Source organism: Hyla sarda, chromosome 10 (assembly GCF_029499605.1).
Source record: "Hyla sarda isolate aHylSar1 chromosome 10, aHylSar1.hap1, whole genome shotgun sequence".
NCBI lineage: Eukaryota > Metazoa > Chordata > Amphibia > Anura > Hylidae > Hyla > Hyla sarda.
Genome location: NC_079198.1, coordinates 53,961,504 through 53,987,282, shown reverse-complemented (window position 1 = coordinate 53,987,282; position 25,779 = coordinate 53,961,504). Strand labels below are relative to the sequence as shown.

General features: G+C 47.5%; 1 protein-coding gene across 7 annotated transcripts in view; it reads right to left on the bottom strand.

Annotated features, from left to right (window-relative positions):
* Positions 1-25,779, bottom strand: part of LOC130294597 (C-Jun-amino-terminal kinase-interacting protein 4-like) — a 279,068-nt gene that overhangs the window by 43,733 nt on the left and 209,556 nt on the right. For all 7 annotated transcript variants that reach the window (XM_056544684.1, XM_056544682.1, XM_056544681.1 and 4 more), the window contains 4 exons: positions 25,539-25,595; positions 24,411-24,558; positions 19,172-19,262; positions 2,693-2,773 (listed from right to left, as the gene is read on the bottom strand). In XM_056544684.1, the coding sequence (XP_056400659.1) occupies positions 2,693-2,773; positions 19,172-19,262; positions 24,411-24,558; positions 25,539-25,595 (377 nt within the window). The remainder of the gene's footprint in view (positions 1-2,692; positions 2,774-19,171; positions 19,263-24,410; positions 24,559-25,538; positions 25,596-25,779) is intronic.

Sequence of the window (25,779 nt, the reverse complement as noted above, 5' to 3'; positions counted from 1 at the left end):
CGATCGGGAACAGGGGTCAGAAGGCATCTAGTCCCCTGTATGCAAATGGAACAGTGCGAAGGCCATCACCACAAACACTTGGACCAAGGGTCCAGCATTACTAGGGTGTGAAAGGGCCAGTCAGGTGTTATTCCATCCCCGTCCATCAGATACAACCCCCTACAGCGGGTTACTCATTATCAAACAGAGTCAAGGCGAGAGTATGCCCTCAGGCCAGACGCAGGAGGAAGGGGATGTGTGTCGCATGGGAACACTAGGCCAGCGAATAGAGAGAGGACTACGAAAGCACTGAATCGCTAAAACTGCCTTTGGTGCACTGAAACGGAAGAAACTGCAATAACTACTTTTGGCCACTAGAAGTGGGCCCAGCACAAGATTGAAACAATGCTGTATATAATCCAGCCACTGGAGGGTGCAGAGCGCTCATGATACATATTTTTCTTTATTTTTTACCCCACTCTCCTCTCCTTCTAAACAGTGCGGCCATCTGGAAAGGGCACGCTAGAGAAACCATGCCCCCGGTAGCCGCCCAAAAAAGCGGCCTACAAAAAGTAAGGAAGCCGGGGCTAAAAATGATGGCGCGGCTGGCCCGGCCGCACAGTCAGTTTAGGACGGGGACTGGACTTCTGGCACGGCCGCATCCTCCCCTACTGGGTAGTCGCCTGGCCACATGGGACCAGAGAACCTCTGCCCAATGACACAGGTGCAGCAAGCAGAAGGTCTCCACCCAGCAAGGGAACAGAACGCTGCTACTCATGTGCGAGGAGAGACACACTACTACCCTTCTCAAATTCCGGACATAGCCAAAGCCCTCCAAACTACAGTGGGTCTGTAAACCCTCACTGCAGCCGGCAAGGATTGGGGGAGGCACGCGAGGTAGCAGAGATAGGGAGGGGAATGTGACCCGATGAAGGGGGACAGTACTGTCCCCTGCAGGCATGGCCATGAGGGATCCGGCCCAGCGCAACTACGTGTAATGATGGCTGAGGAGCTGGACGCTGTATAGGAAGAGAATAAGGAAAAAACCTTAGAAAAAAGGGGAGGGGAGCAGTACATATTCACCCGCAGACCCCATCTTCTTATACTCACCCTGAAGTCTTCGGCCAGCTAAAAACTGAGCTGCATCACGCCAAGCTGCCATAGCGAGGTGAGCAGGGGCAAGTGGCTGACCCGGACCCAGGGTACTCCGCCAGGCACTGACCATTGGCGAGAAGGGGTTGACGGCCCATACTCTATGCACCATGCTCCTTTATCACATGTGGGCGATCAGGCAGCGCCATTCTCCTGTCGCCAAACCTAGTAAAATAACAAAGGGAAAAAATCTTAACTAGACGTACCTAGCTAGAAAATAATAAAAAAGAAAAGACCAGGTCTGGAGAGCTCCAGACCTGTGTCTGCCTCCTACTGACACTAAGCTAAAACTGATTAGCTCTGTGTCTGTGGGCGGGTATATCCCGCTGAGAGGAGGAATTCTTTTTTGCCTAGTATCAGCCTCCTAGTGGCAGCAGCATAATACCCATGATCTCCTGTGTTCCCCAATGAGGCGACAGAGGAATATTTTTTGTGCATGTGCAGCCTACACTCTGTTCTCCCTCTATGGGCTTTCCAAACGTTGCATAATAAAGCACTTTGAGCTGTCCTAGCAGTTGGACCCCCACCAATCTTCAAGCCATCCCCTATTCATAACTTGATTAAATACTAATATTCCTTTAAGGATTACTTTTAACTGCATCCTTTCCTTTTATCCAACCCACCCGCTATAGGAGCAGACAAAAGGTCAGTCTGGCATGTCCCTCAGATCCCAACACCCACCAAAAGACAGTATTTATTAAAAAGTATTAGTATCTGTCAATGGCCATTCAATGTTCCAGCATTTACACACTGACCCAAGAAGGCAGTATCAAATAGATGAACATTCCATAAAATATATGTTTATGCAGGATACAGCAATCTTTCTTGGAAGGTGGGAATCTTAACAAGTATAAAGCAGTCGGCAAAAATTGCTTTGTCAGGAAGGGGTTAATATGAGCTGTAGCTCATTGCCATTTTTCATATCTCAAAGTGGCCCAAAAACTAGAAGGGGTTGGGGATTGCTTTCCTTAACACAGAAGATTGGTTGTAAACCTATACAGTAGATTACATACACCCTTACCAATGCTGCAGATTTGCAGCAAAGCCCTTTAATGAAAAATGTATGCTATACCTAAATGTAGCCAAACTTTACAACCTACCTAAGGGTGCATGCACACCACGTTTTCACTGTACGGGTGCCAGATCCGGCTGGGGGAGGAAAAAAGCGTGCGCTCCCATACCCCAGCCGGACCGGCGCTTGAATCCATTGACTTTAATGAGCCGACCAGAGTCACCATTTTACTCTGGTCGGCTAATTTTTGACCCGTATCCGGTTTTCTGACCGGACCTCAAAACGTAGCACACTTTATTTTGAGGTCTGGTCAGAAAACTGGATACCGGTCAAAATGAGCCAGAGTAAAATGGTGACTCCGGTCGGCTCATTTAAGTCAACAGATTTCAGCGCCGGTCCGGCTGGGGTACGGGAGCGCGCGCTTTTTTCCTCCCCCAGCCGGATCCGGCACCCGTACAGTGAAAACGTGGTGTGTATGAACCCTTATTCTGCTCCCTGTACAATAGAAAATGTCATTTTTAAAACAATATGCATAAAAATCTGTCTTACGTAATACTGTGAATTGCATCTTTAAGTTGTATTTTCTGAAGGCATGTCCTCCATCCAGATACAGCCGAATGAATGAATAAACTAATAAAAGTAGTAAAAGTTGAAATGGAAATTAATTAATTGAGAGACAACTAGATAAACATATATTGAATAAGAATAATCTATGAACATAGAACAGGGTAAGAGTGCATAAGAGTGGTCCCACACCATGTTGTGTCCTTGTACTTTATCAGTAGTTGCCGCAAATCTTTGGCAATCCACGGTAACCCATAAAAGTCTGCAGTTTACTGGGAAAGGGTTTTTGCCAACCACAGATGAAGTACCGATACAGCAAAAGTCTACTGCATGTGGTTCCTTTATGCGGTAACACTGAATAGGAGCACCCTAAATGTACACCAAATATATAACGTGCTGAATAAAATATCATAGTTATGTGTCTCCTATGTGACTCTAGGATTAGACACGGTATATGATGTTTTATACTTGTGAGAAAAAGACAAAAGTATTAAACTTGTCTGATAAAAGGTACTTTTGTGCTTGAAAAGAAAAAAAATTATTTATACAGTCATGGCCGTAAATGTTGGCACCTGTGAAATTTTTCAAGAAAATGAAGTATTTCTCACAGAAAAGGATTGCAGTAACATGTTTTGCTATACACATGTTTATTCCCTTTGTGTGTATTCAAACTAAACCAAAAAAGGGAGGAAAAAAAAGCAAACTGGACAAAATGTCACACCAAACTCCAAAAAATGGGCTGGACAATATTATTGGCACCCTTAACTTAATATCTGGTTGCACACCCTTTAGAAAAAAAATAACTGAAATCAGTCGCTTCCTATAACCATCAATAAGCTTCTTACACCTCTCAGCCGGAATGTTGGACCACTCTTCCTTTGCAAACTGCTCCAGGTCTCACTTATTGGAAGGGCGCCTTTTCCCAACAGCAATTTTAAGATCTCTCCACAGGTGTTCAATGGGATTTAGATCTGGACTCATTGTTGGCCACTTCAGAACTCTCCAGCGCTTTGTTGCCATACATTTCTGGGTGCTTTTTGACGTATGTTTGGGGTCATTGTCCTGCTGGAAGACCCAAGATCTTGGACGCAAACCCAGCTTTCTTACACTGGGCTGTACAGTGTGACCCAAAATCTGCTGGCAATCCTGAGATTCAGGGGTGGACATACCATATGTGCAGCCTGTTCAGCTGCACAGGGGCCCAGGAGCCCAGGGGGGTCCAGCCGGAACTGAAACTGTTAGCTAGTCAGTGAGTGACAGTCACTCACTGACTGTTGGGGCCAGGTCCGTCTTTAAAGCGGGGCAAAAGGGGCAGCTGCCCCGGGCCCTCTCATTCCTGGGGGCCCAAAAGCAGCTAGCCCCTTTTGCCCCACGCGGGGCCCTGGTCATGACAGGCGGGCTGGGAAACAGGCGGGGCAGGCGTCAAAATTTTAGACTGAGGGAGAGAGGGAGGGGGCCCACCACCGCCGCCGCCCACTACCTTTTTCGGGAGGGAGGGGGCCTTTTTCTAATTCATTGCCACCGCCGCCCGCTACTTTTTTTTTTTTTTTTAACTCATTGCCGCCGCCTCCGCAGTCAATCTTCCACAGGCAGCCAATATCCCAGGACTGCTGTGGCTGCCTGGGAAATAGCCACGCCCGCTGACGTGATGGGCGACATCACGGCGGGCTGCGGGCATCATAGAGATGAGAGGAGCGGAGCAGAGAGGAGTCCTCCGCTCCTCTCTTTCAGTGATTTACAGCCCCCACACGGCCTCCAGACTGCAGCGTCAATCCCCGCCAGATGGACCGGTATATCATCTGGATTACATGTGAGTTGTGGGGTAGGGGGTTGTTTGGCAGGGGGGTGGGGTTAGGATTGGGGGGGGGGAGGGGGTGGAGCAGGGTTGCGATTGTGTGTGTGTGTGTGTCTGGTGGGGGGGGGGAAGAAATTATGCATGTGAGTGGAGGATAATAATGATTATTATAATCCTCCCCTCACATGTATGTATCATCTCCCCCTCACATGTATAATCTGATAACCCTCTCACATATAATCTTATTAAGAGATTATACTTGTGAGGGGACACATATATGTGAGGGGAGGATTATAATAATCCTCTAACGTGTATAATCTCCTCCTGACATTTATAATCCCCTCCTCACATGTATTATCCCCATCTCACATGTATAATCTGATTTTGCGATTATAAATGTGAGGAGGAGATTATTAGACTATACATGTGATGGGGAGATGTTACATATATGTGAGTGGAGGATAACAATAATCCCCTCCTCACATGTATAATCCCCTCCTCACATGTATATAATCCCCTCCTCACATGTATAATCCCCTCCTCACATGTATAATCCCCTCCTCACATGTATATAATCCCCTCCTCACATGTATAATCCCCTCCTCACATGTATATAATCCCCTCCTCACATGTATAATCCCCTCCTCACATGTATAATCCCTTCCTCACATGTATAATCCCCTCCTCACATGTATTATCCCCTCCTCACATGTATAATCTGATTTTGCGATTATAAATGTGAGGAGGAGATTATTTAGATTATAGATGTGATGGGGAGATGTTACATATATGTGAGTGGAGGATTATAATAATCCCCTGCTCACATGTATAATCCCCTTCTCACATGTATGAGGCTTGGTTCACATTGATGAATCTCAAGAAGCGATCCCTTTGGTCGGCACTAGGACCGTGCAGATCTTTTTGCAGATCCGCTCAGAAATGCATTGCTGTCTGGAGATTTTTCAGTGTGAACCTAGTAATTATAATAGTTATATCCTGTATTATATTCCAGAGCTGTACTCACTATTCTGCTGGTGAGGTCACTGTGTACATACTTTACATTACTTATCCTGTACTAATCCTGAGTTATATCCTGTAAATCTTTTATTAGAAAAATATAAATCATAACAAAACATAAACCAGCACAACTTTGCCATAACGGAAAACAACAACATGAAATAACATAAACCCAAACTTTACATTTAAATAAAAGAACAAAAATCCTGCCTAACCGGCCAGCCCAGCTTTCCTACTAGAACTAGAAATATTATAACTACACCTTTCATAGCCAAACAACACACTCATAAGAAACATAAAAATAGCACTATTTCGCTTTAACTCAAAACACCCAAACTCGGGAAAAATCATACATAGAAAACACAAGCACTCACACTGCACACCATGTTTTTTTTTTTTTTTTTAAATAATAATATTAATAATAATAATAATAACACTATACCACACTCACACATGCACACATATATATCCATATATTAACTACATTTAACCAAGAAACCAAAAATAAATAAATAAATTAAATTCAACTCAAAATACCCAAACTCGGGAAAATATCTCAGAAAACACAATACACACATGCTTACACACATCTTTACTACATACTACATATATAAACCAAAGAAAATAAATCCACAACGGGATACTAAAGAAACATTACTACAAAAACAAAACTGGTTCGACTGCCATGTCTATCTCTCCTATAAATACTATATACTTAAAAAAAAAAAAAATAATAAATAAATAAATAAAAAAATAAAAAATAAATAAATAATAAAAAATAAAAAAATTAATAAATAAATAAAAATAAATTTTTTTTTTATATAATAATATTACATACATTATACATACTATATACATAACTAACTATATACACTACTATGCACAACACTATACACAAACTATATACACCTATAAATAAATAGAAAACACACCTACAAATATAAAAGAACATTCTACACTAAACTGACCCTTCACCCACACCACCCGCCCTCCTGTACATGGGTCAGAGTTTTTTCCATACAGTTCATAGTCCTCAATGTCCAGTCCACAACTGACCCATGCCAGGTCCACCAAAAGAAAAGACCACCACCACCCACAAATATACCCTCCCAACCTAGAACTCCTCCCAACCAACTTAACCATAACCAGCTTTAACATACATAAGCAAACAATACAACCCACTTTAGGCCCAAGTTCGGTGCCTGTAAGCCCTTCATAACCATAGCCTCTGAAAACAAAACAAAAAGCTAGGGTGCACATGCATTAGCCCACCACCAGGAAGAAGGATGGCAATCCTGATACATACAAAATGTATATTCTTTCCCTAACTGCACCCTACCTCTCACCCTACCATTATCCCTAAAGATAAACTGACCCTACTATCACCCTAACCCTGTCCCTGCATCACTGTCCCTAACAAAAACAAGGGTACTCTACCCAAAAGGTCTAGTACCTAGGGCACATCAAAAGAAAACCCTCTCCATAGGAGAGAAGCCCTACTGGTACCAAGACTGCCATACTCCAAAGACCTGATCTTCCCGAGGTCACCGGTGATGTTCCTACAGACCTCCACCTCGGAGAGGACTTTGCGCTGATTAGACACTAAACACCGTGCATTCCACGTGTAGTACCTAACCACTAAGCTGACTAAAAACAAAGTGCCCCGATCTCGGCCACCCAGGTTCCTGAATGCCCCATAAGCCCACTCTGGATAGGTAAGGCCGGCAAGTTGACTCCAGCCGATGGAAGCGCCCACCCGGTTGTAGACCCTTATATTAAAGGGACAATGAAGCAGGAAATGGTCCATGCTTTCCAGCATGTCCCCGCACTCTTCTCGGGGACATCCCCGGTCATCAGATCTCCTGCACTTCAAATTGTCCCTCACATATAGCTTCCCCTGAAAGCAGCGCCAGGCCAAGTCCCAAAACTTCTGGGGGATCCTTTTCATATTTAAGAGATACAACCCCACCCTCAGATCCCGACCTGGGCAGTCCCTGAGCGCCAGAGGCTTCTGGAAGTGGGTCAACAGAACCCGTTTGTCAAGGAACTGCCTTGACTGGGTGCTGATCTCCCACACTCCCAGACCCCACCGACGTATCGCCTTCAGAGTCGGGGTAGCGTAAGCCGGAAGATGCCCATGGGGTGTACGGAGGTCCTTCACTTGCCCTCCTGTCTCCCATTCCTGGAAGAAAGGCCGAAACCATTCCCTGCAGGAGAGTACCCACGGAGGAGCCCTCTCTGACCAGAGGTTAGCGATGTTGGCTTTCAAGAAGGTGTTTGTTAAGAACACCACAGGGTTTACCATAGATAAACCCCCTAGTCTCCATGTGCGGTACGTAACCTCCCTCTTGACTAGGTTCATCCTGTTCCCCCATAACAGTTGGAAAAACAGGCTGTAGATCCTAGTGTAGTAAGCCTCTGGCAAGATACATACACTGCCCAGATAGATAAACAAGGGGAGCAGGTACGATTTGATCAGGTGTACCCTTTCCCTGAGGGTCATAGACCAACCCTTCCACTGATTCACCCTATGAGTGGCATACTGTAGCTTACCGTCCCAGTTTTTGGTGGGATAATCATCCTGGCCGAATGTGATGCCCAGAATTTTTGCTGAGTCTTGGGGCCCTGGGAGGGTGTCCGGGAGATCAAAAGTGGGATCTCCCCCTCCCAGCCAGAGACTTTCACACTTATCCCGGTTGATCTTAGACCCGGATGCCTCCGAGTAGCGTTCCACCTCCGACATCACCACATCGACCTCCTCTCTCGAGGACACGAAAATGGTGACATCATCAGCGTACGCCACCACTCTCTGGGCGACATCCAGCTCCGCCAGACTCATCCCGACTCCCGCCAACGGCCCACAATCTACCCTCCGGACGAAGGGATCGATTGCGAACACGTATAAAAGCGGGCTCAAAGGACAACCCTGACGGACTCCAGACCCCACCTCAAAAGAGCGGCCAGACCAACCGTTCACCAGCGGGAAACTCTCTGCCCCTGCATATAAGGTCTTAAGCCAATTAATAAAAGCACACGGTAAGCCATATCTCAGGAGGACGGACCAGAGGTACTCGTGGTTCACCCGATCAAATGCTTTGGTCTGATCCAGGGACAGCAAGTACCCCTTCCAGAGACCTGCACTACTCCGCTCCACTGCCTCCCGGACACCGAGAACAGCACTTAAGGTGCTTCGGCCTGGAACAGAGCAGTGCTGGGCCCCCGAAAGGAGCCGGGGTGCAAACTTCACCAGCCGATTAAACAGTATCTTGGCCAGAAGCTTCCTGTCCGTATTGAGAAGAGCTATGGGCCTCCAATTCTCAATACGGCTGGGATCTTTACCCTTTGAGAGAAGAATCAGGGCTGACCTCCTCATTGACTTCGGCAGAGTGCCCGAGGAGAGACACTCATTGAATACCTCAGTCAAGAGGGGAGCTAAAGACTCCTTAAAGGTCTTGTACCACTCGGATGTTAAGCCATCCGGACCTGGTGACTTCTTGGGGGCAAGCCCCTCAATCGCCAGTCTCACTTCCTCTTCCCTGATTTTTTCTGCCAAAACATCAAGAGAGGGGTCTACCCCTGGCTCAGGAATGGTTTCAGCCAGGAAAGCCGACATCCCGTCTCGATCTAGATCCTTCCTTCCCAAGAGGTGCGAGTAGAAGGATCTGACGACCTCCAAGATCCCTGATCTGGACCGATTCAGAGATCCCGTACTATCAATCAGTCCTGAAATGACTTTACTACTCACTGACATCTTACAGTTTCTGTAAGGGTCGGGCGAGCGGTACTTCCCGAAATCCCTCTCAAAAACCAAAGATGCGTGCCTATCGTACTGACACCTCATCAGCAAGGACTTCACTCTGGAGATATCCTCCCGGCTACCTCCAGTCGAGACGAGAAGCTCGAGTTTCCTCCTCAGTCCCTGATACAGGCGATACCTATTCAGGGACCTGAGGCTCGAGAGCTGGCGGAAGAACCCCGCAACCCGCTTCTTGAACATCTCCCACCACTCTGACTTACTACTACATAGGCCCAGTAAAGGTACCTGACTCTGAAGAAAATCCTCAAAGGACTGTCTTACCTCCGCTTCCTCCAGGAGGGCCGAATTCAGCTTCCAATAACCTTTACCCATCCGAGGGGTCTCTGAAACATTCAGGGAAAACAAAATCATACAGTGATCGGAGAACTCCACCTCAACCACGGACACTGCAGAAGAGACAGCTTCCTCCTTCAAATAAAACCTGTCTATTCTAGACCTGCAGCTACCTCGATGATAGGTGAAACCCGCGTGGCCTGAGGGGCTCCGGATGTGGGCGTCCTCTAGGCGAGCTTCCCTAACTATACTATTGAGAGCTATGCTATCATAAGCCAACCGATCATTGGAGCCTCTCCTATCTTGGGATCTCGTGACAGTATTGAAATCCCCTCCAAAGATCACCTGTCGGCTTGTAAAAAGAAAGGGCTTAATCCTCATAAAGAGATCTTTTCGTCCCCACTTGGTTTGTGGGGCGTAGATGTTAATAAGCCGGAGCTCTTGCCCCTTCATGAGGACATCTAAGATCAGGCACCTCCCCATTTCTAACTCAATAACCCGTCTGCATTCAACAGGAGCGGTAAAAAGGACCGCCACCCCACTATACGGCTCAGCCGCAAGAGACCAGTGGGAGGGGCCACGCCTCCACTCTCTCCTGGCTTTTACCAGGGAGGCTAGATCTGACAACCTGGTCTCCTGCAGATACAAAATATCGGCTTCAACACGGCCGAGAAAATCAAAGGCTGCGAATCTAGCCGTATCAGACTTTATGCTGGCACAGTTAATAGATGCCAGCGTCAATGGGGTGAGTGCCGCCATCATGGGTGATTGAGTTAGATAGCCCTAACCCCCTCATTTCTGTTTTTTCTTTACCCCCTCATCCCCGGAAGAGGAGGCTTCTTTCTCTTTAAACCTTTTTTTGGACTCAGACTGGTCCATTTTTAAATCGCCATCTCCGCCTGGCTCTGGTTTGGCCCCATCCCCTGAGGAAATTACCCCATGTGGACAGGGCCCAGTTCCCCCTGGAGGCTCCCCCACTTCAGGCACCCCATCCTTGACCCCCCCCCCTCCATGGAGGGGGAGGAGATGTCTTCAAGGACAGAGTACCGGTTAGACAGATCAATCAGAGGGGGGGCAGGTAAGCTTCCGCTTGGGACCTGGTCCGTAGCACGGGGACTAGAGGGCTCTGACCTCTTCTTTCTCCCTTTACTGCCCTTCTTTTTTTGCCTCTCCTCACCCTCCTCATCCACACTTTCACAGTGGGAGGAATCGGAAAGATCGGCCTTGCTGCCCTCTTCTTTACAGATTCTCCCCATTTCCTCATCCAGCACATTCTCCTCCAGGGCCTCAGCAGTTTCAGGACTGACCTCTGGAGCAGGGCCAGAAGCTACCCCTGCCACATGGGAACTCTCCAGTTCCCTGCTCCTTCTGCGATTAGCCTCCCGCCTCAGCTTGGCGGGACTTTTCCTCTTCACTGACCCTGTTGCACCTTCACCCGTATTCGTGCCCTCCCCAGCTGAAGCAACATTACTGCTGTCTCCAGCCAAGGTGACCGTCGCACGGGCAAAGGCGCTAGGACAACGGCTGAAAGGGTGTCCTAAGACACCACACAGATGACACCTGATCTGTCTACAGGATGCGGCAAGATGACCTACCCCACCACACAGAGCACAGACCTGCACAGTACAGGCTGCGCTAAAGTGAGTGGGGCTGCCGCACCTGTGACAGACCTTGGGCTGCCCCTGGTAGAAAATTTGGATTCTGTCTCTCCCAAGAAAAGCAGCTGATGGGATGTGGGCAACAGTGCTCCCCGAACGCTTCAGTTTGACGGAAAACGTCCAGGCCCCAGACCAGATCCCATGTTCGTCATAGTTCTTTTTTGGCATGTCCGTCACATCACCATATCGGCTGAGCCAGGTCATGATATCATAGCAAGATAGTGACTCGTTACGTGTCAAAACGGTCACTTTCTTGGTCAAATTCTGACGGGATATTGCCTTTACGGCAAAATCCCGCCAGCCGGGCTCGTTTTTCACCACCTCATAGTTCGACCAGAAGAGTTCAAGACCCTCCGGCCGAACAAAGCTGATGTCAAACTCAGAAGTAGCGTAGGGGTGGATCAGGGCAAAGATGTCACTTGCCCTGAATTCCATTTGGAGGAGGAGCTCAACCACCTTACCCCGTGGCGGACACGCATCTTCGCCCCTCCACACTAAACGGACCACATTCCTACGGCCACTTTCCTGCTCGGATGTCGGGAGGGACCAGACCACCTCCCCATTATGTTCTCGGAATGCGCCTAAGCCATGTCTTTCTATCCAAAAAGACAGGTCAACCTCACCCCTCCCCTCTACATGGATTGACCTGTCTCCCCTACGTAGAGCCTCCAGTAGGCGCTGTTGCAAGTGACCACCAGAGCCAGACGGAGATGGGGATCCCCCTGATCCCGCGGCAGTGACGCTGGCATAGCTTCTGGGAGAAGCAGCCACTACCGGGGGGGCAGTCGAACCAGAACCTGATCCAGACCCCAAACCAGCACCTTTATTCTTAACAGAGGTGTCTGCCACCAATCCTCTCTCTGGCATTCCACTACCACCCCTTTCTTGCGCTCCACTACCACCCCTTTCTTGCGCTCCACTACCACCCCTTTCTTGCGCTCCACTTGCACCCCTCTCTTGCGCTCCACTACCACCCCTCTCTTGCACCCCACTTGCACCCTTCTCTTGCACCCCACAAGTTCCCCCCTCATCCACACTGCTACCACAACTCCTCCCATGCACACTATAACTCACATTCTGCACATTACCATTTTTAGTCACATTTTTTCCCTCACTTTCACTCTTGCCTACACTGTCCCTTGATGTATTAGAGGCCGGGCTGGCTTGGTCTATAGCTCCGTGTACAAGGGTTGCTGGCTTAAGGATCAGCGCTGCACAGCTCCTCCGTTCAGTCTTCTGGGGCACGGACACAGGCTCCGCCCCCTCGCACAGCGCCATAGATTTTGGTGGGAGCTGTCCCACCGGATGCACTCCCGCCCCGCTTACTGCAGCTGACGGGCGCAGAACCTCCCCCTTCACAGGGGAGAGTCCCGACGCGCCAGAACTGGTACCAACTGTGTAACCTAGGGGACCGCCCCCTGAACCAACAAGGTCCGGCACCCGGACACTCCCCCCCCTCACAGGGGAGTGCCCCGCAGTGCCAGGACCTATACTGCCAGCTTCAATCGGGGGACCGCCCCCCAAATTGGTAAATCTGCCGCTATTTTCTGGTGCCTGGACACCCTCCCCCCTCACAGGAGGGTGCCCTTTTTTTTCTATAGCACCCGCGGCCATTTTGGGTGCACTACTGTATCCCCCATGCTGGCCCCGCTCCACTACAGAAACGGGGTCTGGCAGATTGGGGGACCCAGCACCCTGAACCGACTTTTCAGCCGACCCAGACTGCTGGAAGGGAGAAAAGACAAACTTCACTGCCTGTGTCTTCTTCCTCTTCTTGCCCTTCGCTTTTTTTCTTCTCCTCTGGGCCCAAATCATCCCCGAAAGAAAAATTTTCTAGACGAGTGGGGGACTCCTGCATAACAATTGCCCGCAGGAGACCCCCATCTGCCAAGCCGCTGCAATCACTACAGTCACTGCCATCATCATCATCCTCACTGGAGGGAGGTAAGGCCACCTGAGCCGGGTTTATGTAGTCCTCACTGAGGGTAAGTGGGGGGTCTGGGGTAACAGTGGTGGTACAAACAGAACCCGTGTCCATATCCCCCTCACTCACATCCCCCTCCTCACCTTCCTCCATCTCCTCCTCCTCCTCACTCTCATCTTGGTGACTTTCTTTTTCTGCACCTCTGGAGACCCCCTTTTTGGGGAACCTCTCTTCATTTAGAATCTTCTCACTGAAGAAGCCGGCCCCAGCCACAATGTCCGCTCTCAGCTGAACAATCTCCTCCACCTCTTTCTTTAGTGCTCTCACCTTTGCAGTGAACGCTGCTCTCTTGCCCTTGGCTGCTGTATCCGCCTGGTAAGTTGTAAACCTTATGTCTTCTCTAAGACCACAAAGCTGTTTCCCAAGTTGCTCATATTGGGCCATCTTTGCCTGGATTCTTGAACCAAAAGTCTCCAGGGATTCCCTTGGCCCCTTGACCCCCCATTGCTGGGGTTCTGAGGAGCCTGAGGTAGAAGCCTTCACTCCACTCCTCTGCCTGGATGAGCTTCTTTTCCCAGAGGAACTTTTGCTGGAAGCCTTGCAGCTCCCAGCTGGGGATGGGGCCCCACATGGCGATGGGCCCTGGTGGATCGTCTCACCCCATCCTGGCTGCTGGCCGTCGCATTTTCCTTTGCACCCCCCGCCGGCCGGGTACGGGGAGTGCAAGATGAAGCCTCCTGGGGCTCCATAGCAGGAAAACCCTCTACCCAGGTATCTGCCACACACCTGGGGAGGGGCGGATGGAAATCACTGCTTCACTGGAAGAGTCTGGAAGTAACAGGAGCTCAGACACACCCAACCTCTCTCCAGAGCTGTACTCACTATTCTGCTGGTGAGATCACTGTGTACATACATTAAATTACTTATCCTGTACTGATCCTGAGTTATATTCTGTATTATACTCCAGAGCTGTAATCACTATTCTGCTGGTGAGATCACCGTGTACATACATTACATTACTTATCCTGTACTGATCCTGAGTTATATTCTGTATTATACTCCAGAGCTGTAATCACTATTCTGCTGGTGAGATCACTGTGTACATACATTACATTACTTATCCTGTACTGATCCTGAGTTATATCCTGTATTATACTCCAGAGCTGTACTCACTATTCTGCTGGTGGGGTTACTGTGTACATACATTACTTATCCTGTACTGATCCTAATTTATACCCTGTATTATACTCCAGAGCTGTAATCACTATTCTGCTGGTTAGGTCACTGTGTACATACGTTACATTACTTATCCTGTACTGATCCTGAGTTATATCCTGTATTATACTCCAGAGCTGTACTCACTATTCTGCTGGTGAGGTCACTGTGTACATACATTACATTACTTATCCTGTACTGATCCTGATTATATCCTGTATTATACCCAGAGCTGTACTCACTATTCTGCTGGTGAGGTCACTGTGTACATACATTACATTACTTATCCTGTACTGATCCTGAGTTATATCCTGTATTATACTCCAGAGCTGTACTCACTATTCTGCTGGTGGGGTCACTGTGTACATACATTATGTTACTTATCCTGTACTGATCCTGAGTTACATCCTGTATGATACTCCAGAGCTGTACTCACTATTCTGCTGGTGAGGTCACTGTGTACATACATTACATTACTTATCCTGTACTGATCCTGAGTTATATCCTGTATTATACCCCAGAGCTGTACTCACTATTCTGCTGGTGAGGTCACTGTGTACATACATTACATTACTTATCCTGTACTTATCCTGAGTTATATCCTGTATTATACTCCAGAGTGGCCATTGATATAACAGAACCTGAGGAGCATCACAACAGTTGAATCTAAAAGTTTCCTTAGGAGACTAGGTGAGTGACCTGCTGCTTCCACCATAAGTGGTAAAGTGAGCCTTCATTTACTGCAATAGTTACATTTTGCACAATGGGTGCCACCCATTGTACAAGATGTCACTATTGCGGTGAATGTAGGGTCACTTTACATTATTTATGTACTGATTTATATCCTGTATTATACTCCAGAGCTGTACTCACTATTCACTAGACTGTCCGGGAATGCTGGGAGTTGTAGTTTTGGACCACCTGGAGAGACACTGTTTTGAAAACACCTCCTTAATCAGTATTTTCCAACCTGGGCTCCTCCAGCTGTTGCAAAACTACAACTCCTAGCATGCCCCGGACAGTCTTTAGCTGTCCAGGCATGCTGGGAGTTTTAGTTCTGCAACAGCTAGACGCACTCAGGTTTGGTAGGTAGGTCCTTAGTCCATTGTTTCCCAACCTGGGTGCCTCCAGCTGTTGCAAAACTACAACTCCCAACATGCCCAAACAGCCAAAGCCTGTTTGGAAAACACTGGACTAAGGGCCTACCTACCAAATGTTACGTGGCTACCCACCTACCAACCAAACTTATACCTGCCCACCTACCTACCTAAAACCAAACCTTTTACCTGCCTTCCTACCAACTGAACTTACTAACTGCCTAAATATCTTGCAAATTCACTACTTGCCTACCTACTTAGAAAATGTTCTACCTACCTAACTACCAAATGTACTACTTGCAAACGTACTACCCGCTTTCCTAGCAAACATATTACCTGGGGGGGGGGGGGGGAGGCATATTCTTTGCACAGGGGCCCTCTGCTGTCTGTGTCCGCCCCTGCTGAGATTTCATAATGTCTTGCACACATTCAAGGCACCCAGTGCCAGAGGCAGCAAAACAACCTCAAAACATCATGGAAACTCCACCATATTTCACTGTAGGTACTGTGTTATTTTCTTTGTAGGCCTCATTCCGTTTTCGATAAACAGTAGAATGATTTACCAAAAAGCTCCATCTTGGTCTCATCTGTCCACAAGACGTTTTCCCAGAAGGATTTAGGCTTACTCAAGTTCATTTTGGCAAAATGTAGTCTAGCTTTTTTATGTCGCTGTGTCAGCAGTGGGGTCCTCCTGGGTCTCCTGCCATAGCGTTTTATTTCATTTAAATGTCGACAGATAGTTCGCATTGACACTGATGCTCCCTGAGCCTGCAGGACAGCTTGAATATCTTTGGAACTTGTTTGGGGCTGTTTATCCACCATCCGGACTATCCTGCATTGACACCTTTCATCAATTTTTCTCTTCCGTCCATGCCCAGGGAGATTAGCTACAGTGCCATGGGTTGCAAACTTCTTGATAATGTTGCGCACTGTGGACAAAGGCAAATCAAGATTTCTGGAGATGGACTTGTAACCTTGAGATTGTTGATATTTTTCCACAATTTTGGTTCTCAAGTCCTCAGACAGTTCTCGTCTCCTCTTTCTGTTGTCCATGCTTAGTGTGGTACACACAGACACACAATGCAATGACTAAGTGGACTTCTCTCCTTTTTATCTGCTTTCAGGTGTGATTTTTATATTGCCCACACCTGTTACTTGCTCCAGGCGAGTTTAAAGGAGCATCACATGCTTGAAATGATCTTGTTTTTCCAAAATTTTGAAAGGGTGCCAATAATTTTGTCCAGACCATTTTTGGAGTTCGGTGTGACATTATGTCCAATTTGCTTTTTTTCCTCCCTTTTATGGTTTAGTTCCAATACACACAAAGGGAATAAACGTGTATAGCAAAACATGTGTTACTGCAATCCTTTTATGTGAGAACAATCCTTTAATGTGCCAACATTTACGGCCATGACTGTAAATATACTGTATTTACCAGGATATACCACGCACCGGCCTATAACACGCACCCTCATTTTATCAAGGATATTTGGGTAAAAAAAGTTTATTACCCAAATATCCTTGATAAAATGATGGTGCGTGTGTGTGCGCGCATGTGTATACCCCGATACACTGTTTCTGACCCCACAGAAGCCCCCAGGAAAGGCAGGGGGAGATAGGCCGTCGCTGCCTGCTTCTCTCCCCCGCCTTTCCTGGAGTCTAGAGCCCTGCTGCCGCTTCTCTCCCCCTGGCTATCGGCGCCGCTGCCCCTTCTCTCCCCCTGGCTATCGGTGCCGCTGCCCCATTGCCGGCGCCGATAGCCAGGGGGAGAGAAGCGGCGCCGGCCCCGTTGCCTCCCCCATCCCCGGTTGTATAACTACCTGTTGTCGGGGTCGGGTCCGCGCTGCTTCAGGCCTCCGGTATGCGTCCCCTGCATCGTTGCTATGCGCTGCACGGCGCGGCGACGAGTGACGCCACTTGTCATTGCGTCTCGCAGCGCATAGCAACGATGCAGGGGACGCACACCGGAGGCCTGAAGCAGCGCGGACCCGACCCCGGCAATAGGTAATTATACAATTGGGGATGGGGGAGGCAACGGGGCAGCAGCACCGGCAATGGGTGCCGCTGCCCCTTCTCTCCCCCTGTCTGTCGGTGCCGCTGCCCCATTGCAGGCGCCGCTTCTCTCCCCCTGGCTATCGGCGCCGGCAATGGGGCAGTGGCACCGATAGCCAGGGGGAGAGAAGGGGCAGCGGCGCCGACAGTAGGGGGAGAGAAGCGGCGGCAGCAGGGCTCTAGACCCCAGGACAGTCAGGGGCAGAGAAGCCGCTGCAGTTCATTGATTTAAAGCTCCCACTTTAAATCATTGAACTGCAGCAACTTATCGGCGTATAACACGCAGATAGACTTTAGGCTAAAAATTTTAGCCTAAAAAATGCGTGTTATATGCCGATAAATACGGTAATTATTTTTTTTTTTTAGGCTGTAACAGTATTACTCCTACAACAGAAGAGACTTAAAAAAGAAAAAGGGTCAGCAACACAGCTTAGAAAAGTTTAACATCTTAAAAACAGTCATAAACATGTTTTTCAGCCTACTTATAGGCTCAAAATTATAGAAAACGTGTAATATGTAGAAGAAAACCAGCCTTTCATGCTCTCCCAAAAACCCATTAGGTGGATTTTCCTCCCTACTTTCTGGCTCATTGTGGCCAGAGCATAGGCACATTCTGAGTTTTTATCAGAATGGTTGGACAATTTGTCAGTTACAGTCCATGGTTACCTACATAAAGAAAACAAAGGAGGGAATTTATCATGGGTGGTATAGGTGAATGATTTTCTACACCTTTCATTTGTGTGTGGTAGTGTGTAAGGGTAAGGGTAAGGGTATTTTATTAAAATGGTCGCATGGAGTAGGATAAATATGGTGTTAGTACACATTTTTTTTAAATTGCACTTTGGCACACCTCTTTGTATGGGTCCTCCTCAGACTAATTTCTGCAACTTTTTAACCCCTAGTGACAATTTGGTTGGGTTACATTAAGTCTTCAGAGTGGTGATATGGTGAGTTTAGTGCTCTCACTGCTGTTATTGAGCCCCTAAGATTCTTCTCCATGAACAGCTATTTCTCATTCTCTGTATTTCAGGAAGATTGACCAGAACTGTGCTTATTGCCAGTAGTACACACACAGTTACTTCTTCCCTTAGCTGCCTGTCGGCATGCCATTAGTGCTAGTGGGATGAACAAAACATGCCTGCACACTAAAGTGAGGGGAGAGGGGAAGCTAAGATACAGGAGACAACACTATGTAAATAAGCAGCAGCACAGCAAAACTAATGCTGGTGGAGAGATAAAAGGGTAGCCCTGATTACCATTCTGTGACACTGCAGATCCTGAAGGCTCATTGATTGCAGGTAAACTGTCTTCCTCTCTCCCTTCTCCTGCACACAGCGGTGGATAAGCCCCCCTTCCTATGTTCTATACTAGATTGTGTTACTAGAGACAAAAGTTCTCTGACAACAGGCAGTTGACAGCAGACTATTGAAAAGGGTCAAACCTTTAGAGCATTTTTGTTCTAGAGGCATTTTAAGGAGGTATTTTTAGTAAATGATGTGGTTTACAGAAATGTTAGAATTAAATTTACATAAAGTTAATAATGTTGAATAAGGACTAAAACTATATTAATTGCGGAATGTAGACAGACATAGTAAGAACAATGAGTTTCTTATAACCTTCCTTCCTGTGTTCCCAGCCAGATTGTGGCACCTTTATTGACATCTCTGCAGGCTTCTTGCTCCTCTTCTTCACAATTCAGTCTGTGGGCTATAAAAGGAGATTTTTTTTTGTACCGTAAAATCTCTTTCTCACCTTCATTGGGGTACACCTATACTGATGGGTATATGCTCTTGCCACTAGGAGGAGCTGACACTAGGGAAAAAATAAAAGTTGGTTCCTCCCTGGCAGTATATACCCACCCACTGGAAGTGAGGTAATCAGTTTTGTCACAAAGCAGTAGGAGAAGACCATAGAAAAGAATCCCGGATAAAAAAAAAAAAAATACAATAATCGGAAAAAATTATCCGGACAAAAAAGAAATGGGTGGGTGCGGTGTCCCCCAATGAAGGCTTTTCTCAGTCACTCTTCATTGGGGGGACACCAATACAGGGCGAGAATAACAACCACCAGCGAAAGGGCATTAGTCCCGAGACTGAACCCACTTGTCCGTAAGACCTGCGGAAAAGACCCTAGGCCAGAGATAACTGAGGCAAAGGAACAGAGCTCCTGGAAATCCCCAGTCCCTGGAGATGGACTGGGACATCAACAGAAGGGACCATCCTTCGCAGAGACTCTAAACCTACGGCCGTTCTGGAAAGACAAGAAAGGTCGACTAGGAAGCCAACTCTAAGAAACACAGAACCAGACAGAGGGTTAGGCGGCTAAAAACAAAAATGGAAAAAGTTCATGACCAGAGAACCCCATCCAGAGTCAACTGATTCAAGAGAAAATGGTGGAAAAAAATGGTGGAGATCAGAAAACCAGAAAGATCAGAAAACCACTGGAAAAAAAGAAAGAGACAGAAACCGGCTCTAGAAAAGTCTGGTGCAGAAGATCGATGATCTGAATATTTGCAGACCAAAAACCCCTATCCAGGATCCAGGACTGGTGTAATCTGGACGACTGGAACGCCTTCCATCTCAAGAAAACATAAACTCTGAAGGAGAAGATGGAAGAGTAAATGGCCAGGAGAAGATGGAAGAATAAACAGCAAAGAAAGTGGAGTGGAGGACCCTGAAAAGGAGTATCCCGGAAAACACCGGAGAGGTCGTCAAATCGGAGGTGCTCGAGTCTCCTGGAAGACTGACTCCAAAGGGTAAGGAGCCCAACGTCCACAAAACGCTCCAGGTGACAAACATCCATGCAGAGAGACCGACCCATAAATGGGATCACGGAGAAGTCTGGGCAGGACCGCTACACATGCCTGAGACCTCAACCACCACTAAGGCCCAAAGAACAGGAAAGCCGACATAGAAACTAAGGCACACCACAGGATCCTAGCAGTGTCTAAGACAAGGAGACTAACCGGTCTCGGACCCCAGCAGTCTGAGCGGACCAGAGAACCCACAAGCAACAACCCGTCAGGACGGGAACGGAGACTAACCGGTCTTGGACCCAGCTGGGAGTCCCAGGCTCTGGACACAGGAAGGTTACTACAGAAGACTGTGGTGTCAGTGATTAACATGATTACAGGAAGGTCCGAGGCACATCCCCACCGACAGAAGGAAGGTGGGTACTACATGTGCAGAGGGGCCGAAGCATGCATAGGGACACAAACAAGGTTACCTTACGATCGTAGTGGAGTACCAAGACTGCAGACATGAAAGAAACTGCAGACATCCAAAAGTGCGGCGGTATGGAAGACAGGCTCAGCAACTAACGGTGTGTCACAACCATGCCCCTAGCAGACCAAAGTGGAACTCTTAGAAAGGAAAACAGAGAGTGCTACTGTTGTTGTGAAAAGCCATGGAACCTGTAGGGAACAACCACACGCCATCTCCTGAAGGTGCCACACACCAGGACTGCTGTCGCAGATGCAAGAGATGAAGGAGGTATGTGGGGCAGGAAACATGCAGACACGGTCTGATTGGGATAACAGGTTCAATGAACCAACAAAGACACACTTTGTAAAACTTCACATGGAAAGTGAGTCACAGGAATGCAGTCACGGGAGCAGCAGGAAAGGGGGAGGTGACCAGGTGGATTAGAAACCATGCAGGCACAGTCTGGCTATATAGCATAGGGACCATGGTCACACCGGGTCCCGCCTTCAGAACCACACATTGAAAGTGGGTTACCAGCCTTCAGCCAAGAGAATGGCAGGCATGTAGAGAGGGACCTCTGTGTGGTGCCCATGGGATGACTCACTCGGAACTACACCTCAGCAATGGGTAACCTGAACTTCCGTTCACGGAGTGGGAAGTGTATGGCAGCTGACCCGACGTAGCAGTAAATCATGCAGACAACCATCTGGCTGACCTTATAGGATTCCTGAACGCACAGGATCACTCCTTCGAACCCTCCCACAAAAAAATGGGGTACTGGAGTGCGGCTGATCCGATGGGCAGCCTGGTGATGTTGAAGACCATGCAGACAAATGTCTGGCTGACTGGCATCAATAGTCCAGAGTCCTTCCACCAGCAGAGAGGTACGGGACACCACAGCCATGCACGCAGCAGCCCAGAGGAGAGAATTCCCGTCACCATGGGAGATCGGGGGAAGCTAAGGAGCCTTGGATTACTCCCTGTCGCCCTGGCAGTGGAGTACCGTAACTCCAGAAAGGCGACCCAAAGGTGTAGAAGACTATGAAGACCACTGTCTGGCTTACTGGCACTCTTATAGGGACACTCTTCTGGACTCCCACACTAAAAGAGGGGAGCAGGAACTCCAGCAAAACACACAGCAGCCCCTGACAGGAGACCGGCGGCAGAAATAGTGCAGAACAAAAACACTGTGCCCCTTTGTTGATGTGGGAGATCAGGGGAGGCTAAGGAGCCATGGATTGTATCTCCGTCGCCCTGCACAAGGTCCATTATACATGGGTCACTCCTTCGGATGCCACTCGCTAGAAGTAGGAAGCCGGAATTCCAGCCACTCCCCAGCGGCAGCCATGTGATGAGTGACTGGTGGTGGAGGAAACCGACGCAGACCACTGTCTGTGGCATTGGGTCCAGTCCATGTCCATGTAGGGACACGTGCTCGAAACCCTTGCACTAGAAGTGGGGGTCCAGCACCACAAAGACCTGTGGGAGGAAATTGCCAAAGACACAAGAGAACGAGAGACCTTGGAAGGCCCTCAGCTAAGGTCAGGGATGCAGATGCATCTGCAGGGGTCTCACCCCTAGGGAAGGGGCCGGAATGCCGCAGAAACGCCACGCAAAAATACAGGTCATCACACAGGGTGGCGGAATCAAATGGTAAAGTGGCCCCAAAAAATAATATTTAATATATGGTCCCCAGATCGGAAACCCAGCAAGATTAAACAGGTAAAAACTGACATCAGAACAAAAGGCTGTAATAAGCTGGGAGCTCAAAAGGACCAGAAAGCAGAGGCTGCAATCTACTGAATGGCCACAAGAGGGAGAAAAGAACCTGGGCTGAGAAACAACACTTTTTTTTATTTTTATCAAGAAGAGTGCAGGAAGCAGTGTGCTGTGCACGGACACAGTGTCACCGAGGGCCGATACCCGCCGGGCCCCCATGAGATAATGAAAACGGAGAGCCCCCGACCCGCAGCGTGCACAGTCACCGCAAAACAGGGAGCTGCCGTCACTACGCACACTGCGGGAATATGCTAGAGCCGAAAGGCGGGCCCCGCCGTCCGGGCGCTCTGTCTCCCAACGCCCGGAGAACAAGGGGAGGAAGAGGGGCGGAACAAATTATTGTGTGAGGCGCATAATGGCACCGAAGAAAGTGCGGGGAAGCTGCGGCAGCCGGCAGAGCTTCTAGAGACCTACAGGCCCTCAGAGCCCCCACACCCGAGAGCCCCAATAAAAAACGTCAGGGATATCCCTCAACTAATTCCTGGAAGAGGAAGGGGGGGGAGAATGCTGCAGGCATGGCACCACCGGTAGCGTGACCCAGAGGCCACGGGGGTCTGGCCCAGCACAGCCACGTGTAATGGTGGCTGAGGAGCTGGCACTGGAAGGAGAAGGGACCCCCGGATAGCCAGGAGAGAAAACCTAGCAAAGTACAGAAGAGGGGAAGGGTATATCTTGCCAGGGAGGAGCAGACTTTTTTTTTTCTTTCCTAGTGTCAGCGCCTCCTAGTGGCAAGAGCATATACCCATCAGTATAGGTGTCCCCAAAAGAAAAGCAACCAAGAAAGGATATTTAAGCTACAATGACATTACAGATCGTTTTCACATGATTCAGGATAAATCACAACAAAGTACAACTGGATAACTTCATTCCCCATCAACCTGATATGGATTTTATCAGTGACCTAGTAAATATCTGACCCCCGTTATAATTCGTTATCAGAATGTATACACCAAAGTAAATCAAACGGAGTCCTGTCAGTCTCAAATACTTCATACGTCTAACCTTTACTGGCATTCATCCAGTTTATATAACCATTGCAATTAACATACCCGCCCTCACTAGGGAGATGTTTTTTTAACCTCGGCATACAATAGAAGGTATGCTTTTTCTGTTAGATTTTTGGAGGGATTCAAGGCGTTGTTCAGGACAGGAAATCTTCTTACACGGGGGGGGGGGGGGGGGCAAGGAGCAGAGTAGCGGGCTTTACCAAATAGTCTTTTTTATAATGCATGCACATATATATATATATATATATATATATATATATTTATATATACACACACACACATACATGCATCCACTACAAACCCACCTGCTGAAGAAAAAAAAAAAAATTTGAAAGTTAACTGGCCTTATATGAATACGTAATTTTGACTGTAATGCCACTGAAATGGGTAATGAATAAAAGCCCGGTGCTTAGGATAGATTTATTAATACTGCCTTTAGAACTGAACTAGATGTGCCAAGTTGTTCATGCTGTATGTTAAATTTGGCATATCTTTAGACATTTAACATTATGCCACCTCAATTTTGGTCAATTTTAAGCCACACCACTTCAGCTCTAAGCCTCGTCTAGTTTATCTGGGAAGGAAAGTGTTTTTGCATTGTGCATTTGCTATCTGATTATTGTTGCCACACAGTGTTGTGTCCTGATTTCACATACAACAAAGGGCAATATCTGAATAGAGTTTGCACATTCTCCCCATATTTTCAATAATTGTCTAAGCATACTTTGAAAGCTCTTCCCTTTCTTAAAGTGTATTTTACAGTACAGTGGTCCTGCAAAAGCTCAAAATACACACTTTAGCTGTTCCAGACCCATACAGAGAAGTGGATTTAAATCAATTTTCTCATAAGTAAGAAAAATCAATACCTGGTACACAAGTCACGCAGAGGACATGTGCATTGTGAATTTCAAACTGGTCCATAACATGGTTTGAAGAACTTGCATCTATCACCATGATCTCGCTGACAGAATGTGTACCGGAACAGATCCAAGCTAAACTATTCAAGTGCGTACCCTGTCCACGTGAACGAATATTAGTACATAAAAAAAAGAACAATACTGTCAAGCACAGAACACAAAATATCTGTTAACAAAATATCTGTTATTTTTCACAATTCATGATGGACTAAATTTGAGAAAGTAATTGTCATTGTTCTGTGCTCTGAATTGGCAGTGAATAAATAGTATTAAGGGGCTCCACCTTTTGGAACCAATTGATGTAGGTACAGTGCCATGCTGGGCGGTACAGTAGCTGAGGCAACCGGACCACGTTTAGTGAAGCTCTATGCATCAGAATAGGGCTTGTGTATGGAGTTTTGCTGAACTTTGTATGGTTACCTCAGCAACTGTACCTCAATTTGAAGCCTGCATCTCCACAGGCTGGAGCTAAAGAACATGTGGGATCACAACTTTCGACTTACGCTTTAAGGGTAGAGTCACACAGAATGGATCCGCAGCATAGCTTAAGCTGGGGATCTGCCGATGATGGACCCTACAGTGTGCCTCCAGCTGTGTCTGCTCGTATTGGCAATCCGCTGCTACGAGCAGACACGTGTTCTGCGAGTCGTCACGCACACTGCGAGTACACTGCACGCAGCGAACGCTGTGTGTCTGCTTGCAGCAGCGGATTGCCGCTATGAACAGGCAGGCACAGCTGGAGGCACATTGTTCCACGTGACCCTACCCTAACACTTCTCTTATGCATGCCTGTGCTATATGTGTCTGATTTATGTACTTCTAGACATTAAACTTAGTGTGCGATGCACGCTGTGTATCTCCCTTCTCACTGCAAGCATGCCTCATATCTGATAATGGACAGCCCTCCCTGCTTGATTTTAAGAGCTGACATCACTCCCAGGATGGGCTGTCAATCATCATAGCATACAATCATTTTCCAGACAAAATACTGTTGAATATTGCACTATTTGATCTGGGAGTTTTTTTTTTTCTTCAGAACCTGTGTAACTTTTAAAGCAGATGTGAATAAGGCCTTACATCACTGTTTCTTTCGTCCACTAAGTCTGTTGCTGATGTTCCAGTTGCACACCACAGCTGAAAAAAAGAAAATATAATAAGATGTATTATAACTGCCAAGTTCTACAGTAAATAAAGAAATAACAAGAACACACTAAATACAAAAGATACAACATCTCACAAGACTGTATGCAAATGTTTTCCATAATAAAAAGCTCAATTAAAGGGTTATCAAGGAATAAAAAAGTAGACCTAATTTCTG